General features: G+C 36.6%; 1 protein-coding gene across 1 annotated transcript; it reads right to left on the bottom strand.

Annotated features, from left to right (window-relative positions):
* Positions 1 to 4,868: 4,868 nt before the first annotated feature.
* On the bottom strand, positions 4,869 to 7,707 carry LOC144965044 (dynein light chain Tctex-type 5-A-like). The gene is made up of 2 exons (XM_078899923.1): positions 7,477 to 7,707; positions 4,869 to 6,094 (listed from the first exon to the last, which is right to left on the bottom strand). Exons 1-2 carry the CDS (start codon positions 7,554 to 7,556, stop codon positions 5,626 to 5,628), a joined length of 549 nt encoding a protein of 182 aa, XP_078756049.1. The 5' UTR covers positions 7,557 to 7,707; the 3' UTR covers positions 4,869 to 5,625.
* Between the last annotated feature and the right edge of the window lie 1,924 nt (positions 7,708 to 9,631).

The raw sequence follows: 9,631 nt of genomic DNA, 5'->3' as shown, positions 1-9,631 counted from the left end.
CTCGTCCTACATGTTAAATGTTGCTGTTGACCAGGGACCCCTTGTAAAGCGCTTTGAGCACGTTAAGTGGATATTGCGCTATATAAAAGCTCAATATTTATTTATTTAGATTATTAAATAGCTTTTCTTTTATTGCCAAAAAATGCCCCAAAAGCATCCTTTTTGAAAATTATGTTTTTATATAAATGTCAAATTGTTCATTTATTGAATATTATTGAAAGACAGTATAATATATTATGATGCATATGAAGTATTCTGTAAGGTTGTGATCATCAGCATTATCTTATTTATCTTTGTCATCGTCGTCATCGTCATCATTATCATCATCATCATCATCATCATCATCATCATCATCATCATCATCACCATCATCATCATCACCATCATCATCATCATCATCATCATCATCATCATCATCATCATCATCATCATCATCATCATCATCATCAACATCATTATCATCATCAACATCATCATCATCATCATCATCATCATCATCATCATTATCATCATCATCATTGCCTCAACCACCTCTTAATCATCATTTCAACGCCCCCCCCCCCCTCCCAAAAAAAAAAAAGAAAATAATTTAAAAAACAAAACAAAAAAACAAAGAAGAAAAAAACCCAAAACAGACAAAAGAACCAAAAAAACAACCCACCCCCCCCCCCCCAAAAAAAAAAAACCCCCAAAAAAAAAATAACCAAACAAAAAAAACAACAACAAAAAAACAAAAAACACACAAAAAAAAAACAAGAAATACTCCCCCCCCCCCCCAAAATAACTCATAATAAACAACAACACAAACTCTATTGTTAATCCACATATATGTCGTATTACTGACTGAATTATATATTTACATTTGTAGTAAAGTTTTGAAAAATATATCCCTACTTTTATAATAAAACCATGCGTTGATGCCTTACTTTTATTAAGCTGTACCATGGACCCCCCCCCCCCCCCACCTTCCAGCAAGACACGTTAAAAAAATATTTCTGGGTGGGGATCCTGACCTCCCATATCGGGCAGGGAGGTACATACTATGTTTTCTATCCCCCTATGTCTGTTTTCCAACATGCTTTCTGTCTTTGTCTTGGAATGAGATTACTTGGTTTTGTCCTGGCCCCGGCCGGATACCTGGGCTAGAAGGGAAACAGTGAGTCAAATGTATAGTTAGTTTTGGAAGAAGATATTTTTTTCCTTGTAAATCATCTCTCTGTTATGCACTCTATTATGTTTTATTTATGTATTATATATGATTTGTAAACATTTGAGTGGATTCCTCTTAGTTGGGACCTGTGCTTGTGTCTGGATGAGACTTTTAGGTGATCTCAATTTAAGTACACTGATAGTGTGCTCTTGGAATCTACATCTGTTCTCTTTTGAACCAATTCCCCTTTGTCTGCCTTATTCTTGGGTGCTTTAATTGTAATTCTAGAACTTTTTACTATCCCATTTTTCTCTTTTTACTGGCGCTGATATGACCTTAATGTGTTGCAAGCGCCGTAAGACCCTCAAAAACAAACAAACAAAAAAATATTTAGACCAGATAACTCGTCCTTCAAATATCCATGGATTAAAACAACCTCCACCATGTCAAGGACAGCGTGGCTCAGAGGTATGCTCTTTGCTTCGTGTCCGAAAAGTACCGAGTTTGACTACCTGTCGGGCTCTGTGACCTTGGGGAAGTCAACTCGCCCGAGCTCAATATGCGTGCTGCACTGCGGCTGGTGCTTAGGTTATTTCAGTCTTTCATTGGAATGGACACTGAAGACAAATTTCACCTCGGGGCTGAATTTAAAGGGAATATTATCTTATTTTATTTTTAAAATTTATTTTATTTTATTTTATTTTAAATCTCAGGAAGTCCAGGTTTGCGAGTTTGTGACAAGATGAGGGTCCTTTTAATCAATCGATATTTGAAGAATAAGTTTTCTGGCCTAATTTTTGAAAAAATGTTTTTTTTTCAGAGCACTGCAGTATTGGAGTAGCTTGTTTCTTCTATATATGTGCGGTTATGTGGTCTTGTGGTTTGACACCCTCTTTCGGATCGGAAGTTCCTAGATTCGAGCCTCGCTCGGTGCATTGTTGAGTTCTTGGAAAAGGCCCTTTACTCACATTCTCTCACCATACTCATGTGTAAAATGAGTACCTGACCGTTTACAGCGTTGACTCTGTCCGAAAAAAATCGTAATATCGCCTAACAGGCGAATGTCTCGTTCTACATGTTACGTCTTGCTGTTGGTCAGGGATTCTTTGTAAAGCGCTTTGAGCACGTTTAGTGGATATAGCGCTATAATAAAGCTCAAGTTTTTTTTTCTGTTATTATGTTTATTTATTTAGCATGGGACCTTATGTTTGCTGCTGGCAGATCATGTTTAACCCTTTCCTTACCACCTATAGGAAAATCATCACATTCTCTACGATACAACCAACATTTATCTTATTCAAATTCCTTTTGTACATCATAAAATTTAAAGAAAATGAACAGTATGTTGTAGATAGTGCATGTTTTGCTAAAGAAATAATGTATCAGATGCACTTTACTGCTATTGTGTTTGAGTGATAAAAAATATATTTTTGTGTTAGTTGGGTGTCACGGACAAGCCACGGGTGTGCCACGGGTGCACGACGGGTGTGCTCGTGGCCTTCGTAAAGTTATGGCCTGACACTGACCAAAAAATGACGTCAAAATGCCAGTCTTTTGCCACAAAAGAAAACAAATCGTGAGTTGTATTCAATAGTTCAACCAATGAAATAACTTGTTTCCATGAGCACTACTAACGACAACTCACTAGGCGGTGCAAAAATCAAATAATGACGTCAAACTGCCAGTCCTTTTAGATTTCAGTGTCAGGCTATAACATAACGATGGCTACGGTGTGCTTGCGGGTTCAGCACGGGTTGGCGCTGGGTGAAACTTGCCACTCCAACTAACTGGTGTATGGGAAAGCATAGTACTTAAGTTCAGACCCGTGAAAAAAACAAAATAAAAACAACAAAAATAAACGGGCACGGACCGGCGACGGGCTGACGACGGGCTTACTCTGTTTTGACTCTAAGGGGGCCCATTCTGTACTGGTCAGTGTGGGAGACGGCATGGCCAACATTTATTCTTCAATGCAGAAATGGCTTTGCATTGAATGGTTAAGCATCTGGACCCGTTTTCATGAACGAGGACTAGATTTAGTTATTTACTACTCTAGTACACGACCGCTAGTATTAAGCCTAAGTGGAGCAAGTGACTAAAGAAATCGGATTTTCGTTAGATATTATTAACATATATTAGATAAAAAAGCTGAAACTCAATTACTTTGGGCTCCTGAAAAGACACGACACACTAGAGAGAGATGTACTGGAGGGCATGGCGGAGGGCAAAAGAGGCAGAGGAAGACCACAAAGAAGATGGCAACAGGATATACAGGAATGGCTCAACAACGGCGTGACGGAATGTGGCAGATGGGCACAAGACAGAGACTTCTTCCGAAGGACTGTGTGGGAGGCTACGTCCAAGTGATATGCCACAGAGAGAGAGAGAGAGAGAGAGAGAGAGAGAGAGAGAGAGAGAGAGAGAGAGAGAGAGAGAGAGAGAGAGAGAGAGAGAGAGATTATTAACTCTTTCGTTAGTATTTTCAAAGGTACACGCCATGATGTGTGAGTGTGATGATCTGTCATGATGGATGACTATAAATCATATTATCAAAGGTAATGCATCTACCGTGTTAATCTCGGTCCATCTATGAAGCTGACTTCTTAGCTTAATTTAGAAATCTTCATTTGAAATAAACATCGATCGTTTGGGTGAGTTGTCTTTTATTGCTTAAATGAAAGAACAAAACAAAACAATAAAAAGCCCAATAACAACCCCCCTAAATCAAGAATACAATAACAAAAAAAAATCAAAACAGAAACCCCCCCCCCCCAAAAAAAAACAAAAAACAAAAAAAACAAAACAAAAACAACAACAACAACAACAAAACCAAAATACCATAAAACAAAACAAAAAGCAAAAAAAAAAAAAAAATAAATAAACCCCCCCCCCCAAAAAAAAAAACTGAACAAGAACAAAAAAACAAAACAAAACAAAACAACAAAAACAAAAACAAACAAAACAAAAAAGTAACAACAAAAAGCAAAGAATTAAAAAAATAATAAAAACAAGTATTTATATATTGACAAATAAAATAGCAGATATATCAAAAGAAAACAAAATAAACTCCAAAAGGAGAGAAGATTGAAAAGAAAAGAATGAAAAACAAAACAGAAAAACAAATGAAAACAGACCCCCCCCCCCAAATACAAGTTGGCATATTAAAGAAAAACAAAACAACACAAAAACAAACAAAAAATAGCAAACGGAAACACACATACATACACACACACACGCGCACACACACATACACACACACACACACACAAAAGAAAACAAACAAACAAAAAAACAAACAAACAAAAAACATCAAATAAATAATACACGCAAACAACTTGAATCAATTCCTACCGTCTTCTCCCCGCCTACAGAACTGGATAGAAAACATTCAAATTTTACGTTCACTTTCACTTTTATTCATATAGTTGTATAAGTATGATTATAATATAAATATCTGTATTTCTATTGAGTCCGATGTCAATATTATCCCCAATATTACTGCCCGACATGTTCATATATATATATATATATATATATATATATATATATATATATATATATATACATGCAGGTCTGCCATCCAAACCCACTTATGGGCCTAGTTTAATATTGTGTGTTGTAATAGAGAATATTTTGCGTCATTTTGTTTTTGAGATTTCCATTACAACAATGAGCCCATAAGGAATTGGGTTATCAGACCTGCAACTTAAGCGCACGTTGATATTGCCTCATTGCTGTCCTTGTTTAAAAATAGTATAATGATGTACAAAGCAATATAAAGGTATTTATAATAATTGACAATATATAGCATTCTACGTATATCAAGATATATGATCTATTGTATCAATCTGGTATAATGTGATAATAATAATAATAATATATGGTTTTTATATAGCGCCTTACTTCGTATCTCAACAAGCTCAAATCGTGTAACAGTAACGTGGCAACTTTCACTCACACATACAACCACTCATGCAATATGAAACAAAGCAATATAATTCTAGTGTTACATATGAAAAAGAAACGTTTTAAATTTAAAAAAAAAAGAATTCTGCATCATTACTGTCTCTGATATATCTTGGAAGAGAGTTCCAGATAAGGGGTGCCGAATATTCAAACACATGCTCGCCAATTTAGCGAGTCATTTTTTGGCTTCACAAGTATGTATGTGATTATCAGACTTTGATCTCAGATTTCTGGATGGGACGTAGAATTTAAGCATGTCAACCAGGACAATCAGAGTGCAGTGATTTAAAAACAATAGTACATATCTCGTAAGCTCGTGCAGCGGTTGGGAATACGTCCGGAATTCAAAAAAAAAAAACAAAAACAAAACAAAACAGGATTGTAAGAATCATCTATTACGTCATGGTAATGATCTGTTCAATGATAGCTTACGGTATTTAATCACGACTGGGCGGGTTAACTACTTACCGGTTTAAAAATGATATTTATGTCTTTTTGTTCTTTGTTGATCATTCGAAATAAACCCCGTATATGAGAACTACACACCACAATGATCTATTTTTAAACGTGTACTCGGCAAAACTGTCGAATTTGCTGTCCCAAAGACATTTACTGGAAATCTGCATGCTCTGTCCCTTATACTCGCCGATGTGTGTTTGAACTACATATCGATACCGCTCGTATCCCAAGGACTTCAAATACGGCACTAACGATCTTGTGATGAGGAGCGCCCGGTTATTGGCTAATTCTTGCGAGTACTGCGTATCCGATTTCAGATATTTCCCGACTACCTCCTTCGCTGCTTTATTTGCCAGGTACGACTGGAATTTTCTCTTAGGTTCCATTTGGTACGTATTTTCGTGGGCGATGTGGAGATGAACTGGCTTGTTTTCAACACTTCGTCGGTGATCTTTGTGGAGTAAAGATGCATTAAAAGTTTGCTTCGCCTTCTCCACTTTTAGTGCTGCCAATATATCTCTGTAACATAATGAAAACACACACACACACACACACACACACACACATATATATATATATATATATATATATATATATATATAATAGTGTTGGTGGGTAGGTATGAGAGTGCTTAAAATGTTGGTTAGAGCATATAAAAAAATAAGGCCACTCATATTTTTCTCACATTTTTCAATTGTAGATTGAAACAATTGTATGGGCAGAAAAATTGTGATCGACCTTATTTATTTTAATATATATATATATATATATATATATATATATATATATATATATATATCTTTCTCTTTTTCTTAAAAGAAATAGGTTTGGGGGGGGGGGGGGGTTACAATTATTTCGTACATAGTATTTTTTTATTTTGTCAACGAGCACAGAACTACTGGCAAATCTAAATATCATAAAACCAATTTTTTACAGATTGATATACACGTTACTTGCAAACTTTTTCTATTTCAAAAGTAACTATATCCCCCGTTGACTCAATTGATTATTTATCAAGTGTGCTGGGTGGGCATAATGATCGGTCCTTTGACATTGGAATCGCCACTTGGCCGCCCAGTTGTCAGATTCATTTGCTCGCACCTCCAGACTTTACTATCGGACCGATTTTGATTGTTGACGGCTCAAAATATTTGTCTCAATTGATTTGTACTTCCTTGCACGTTTTATAATCCGAATTTTTAATGGATTTTGTAATGCAATTACTCACAAACCAACGCAAAAATAGGTCCCAGATTTTTTTCTTCTGTTAGGCATAGTTCAAGGTCATAGGAATTTTATCTATTAGGGTCAGTTCAAGGTCCTAGGGTTTTTCTCTATTTGGATTAGATCAAGGTCCTAGGGTTCTTTTCTATAAGGGTTCGTTCAAGGCCTTAGGGTTTTTTTCTATTAGTGTTAGTTCAAGGACCTAGGTAATTTTCTCTTTTAAAGTTAGTTCACGGTTATAGGGTTTTTTCCTATTAGGGTTAGTTCATGGTCCTAGATTTTTTTTCTATTAGGGTTAGTTCAAGGTTATAGGGTTTTTTTTATTGGGGTTAGTTCAAGTCCTTAGGTCTTTTTCTATTAGAGTTAGTTCAAGGTCGTAGGGTTTTTTTTTTATCTTAGGGTTAGTTCAAGGACCTGGGTAATTTTTTTCTATTAGGGTTAGCTCAAAGTTATAGGTTTTTTTTTCTAATTAGGGTTAGTTCAAGGTACATAGGGTTTTTTCTATTGGGGTTTGTTCAAGGTCCTAGGGTTTTTTTTTTCTATTGGGGTTAGTTTAAGGACCTAAACTTAAACAACAATCAATATTGATATGGCATATTGTCATTCATATCGATATATCGATTTTTCGATACCATATGCACAACACTAACCACGATGCTAAAATTGCTGATACTGACCTTTCTGCTACTGATACTGTATGATGTGCTTGATGCGCCATAGGTGACCTTTCTGCTGTATGATGTGACTGATGAGCCATAGTGAATTCTTTTTCGTGCAATTATATACAATCTTAGTCTTAGTGATACAATAAATATTATAATAAAACTATCTTGATGTTATAAAACATAATTGTTTTATTTTTTGATGAAACAAATCACAGAAGCTGGAACAAAATGGCTGCTCACTTTGAGATGAACTTCTTGCTATTGTGTTTCTCTCAGTGCGTTTTGATGCGTAACTTTTAGATGGGATGGCGTGATTTTCTTTGAGATTTAAAAAAAAATAAAAAGAAAAGGAGCTTTTATATAGCGCAATAAAAATGTGCTCAAAGCTCTTTACAAATATAAGGGGTCCGTGACCAACAGCAACAGTTAACATTTAGAACCGGACGACTTGACGCCTGTTAGGCGATGTTACAATTTTTTTTTCTGACAGAGAGAACGCTGTTAAAGGCCAGGCACTCATTTTACACCTGAGTGCGGTGAGAGAATATGAGTAAAGAGCCTTTTCTAAGGTCTCAACTATGCGTCGAGCGAGACACAAACCCATGACCTACCGATCCAAAAGCGAGTGTCATACCACTAGACCACATAGCCACAAAGAATCACTATTAAATTTGATGACACTGAATTCACTAATGTATAGAAACCACCAAATCCTAACTGGGCCTCTTATCCTAAAGACAAAGTAAACAACCCATCCATAATCATGGGAGACTTCAACAGCCACCATTCCGAATGGGGTTACAACAAAAATGACACTCCAGGGAATGAGATCTCACAATGGGCAAACGTTAATGAACTAACACACATTTACAACCCCAAAGACAAAGGAACTCTAAGATCAGCACATTGGTGCAAAGACTATACACCAGACCTCGTGTTTGTATCAATGGACCCAAATTGAAATTTGCTGAAGTCAACTAGAGAAATTCTGGGAGATTTTCCTCACAGTCAACATCGTCCAGTCCTTGTTAGAACTGGAATTCAAATCCCAATCATGAACCCCCTGCCCAAACCAAGGTGGAATTTCCGAAAAGTAAACTGGAAAGCTTTCGGGGATGAAATTGACAAAACCTGCAAAAGGATCCCCACCCCCCAAAACTGAGAATAAAGGGAGATTTAACAAACTTGTCCTAACCTCCGCAAAGAAGAACATACCCAGGGGTTTTAGAAAACAATACATACCATGCTGGAATGAACGAAGTAAAAAATTGCTGAAAAAATATGAGGAGACACATGATGAACAGGTTGGAGAAGAACAACTAAACACACTACATGAAAGCCGAAAAGAGAGATGGGTAGAAACCAGCGACATCTATAGAGAAGTCCTAGGTAGAAACTGTTGAAAACTTTGACCTCAGTCACTCCAGCCGCCATGCATGGCAAACCCTCAAAAAGCTAAACCCTGAAGCTCGTCAAACAAAATCAGACCCCGGATTGCAGCTGAAGAAATTGCCAAAGAAATTAAACAACGGGGGCAACACATCCCAAACCATCAATTTGAAAAAGAAAAAAGAAAAGAATATCAAAAGACCATGAAAACTCTGCCTGACCATAGCAAGTTTTTAAGTGTCCCAATAACGATTAATGAAATGAAACGAGCTATAAAGAAAATAAAAAATGGCAAAGCTGCTGGCATTGATGGAATATACCCCGACATGATTACTAAATTTGGACCAGAAACAATAGACTGGCTGGCAAATACTATAACAGACATCATGGAAAAGGGCACATACCCACAAATTTGGAAACATGCCAAAGTAATCGCCATATTAAAACCAGGTAAACCAATGACTGAACCATTCAACTATAGATCAATATCTCTACTTTGCTGCTTATACACACTCCTGGAAAGAATCGTACTAGAGCGAATCACCCCATTTGTAAAACCCTGCATACTACCAGACCAAGCGGGCTTTAGACCACAAAGAAGCACGAGTGAGCAGGTCCTTGCACTGACCTCATACATTGAAGTAGGATTTGAGAACAAAAAGAAGACTGGTGCAGTCCTAATAGACTTTTCTGCAGCTTACGACACTGTTTGGACAGGCGGACTGATGTTAAAGCTCTCAAAAATGATTCCTTGTAGAAAGACGCTCAAACTGCTGTC

The sequence above is a fragment of the Berghia stephanieae genome, chromosome 2 (assembly GCF_034508935.2).
Source record: "Berghia stephanieae isolate SIO BIC M18660-M18661 chromosome 2, UCSD_Bste_1.3, whole genome shotgun sequence".
NCBI lineage: Eukaryota > Metazoa > Mollusca > Gastropoda > Nudibranchia > Aeolidiidae > Berghia > Berghia stephanieae.
The sequence above is the reverse complement of the archived record's forward strand: the minus strand, read 5'-3'. Positions and strand labels throughout refer to the sequence as shown.

Coding starts and splice junctions, on each gene's coding strand:
- LOC144965044 (XM_078899923.1), bottom strand. CDS start 7,556: ATGGCTCATCAGTCACATCATACAGCAGAAAGGTCACCTATGGCGCAT. Junction 6,095..7,476: donor ACAGTATCAGTAGCAGAAAG/GTCAGTATCAGC, acceptor ATTATGTTACAG/AGATATATTGGCAGCACTAA.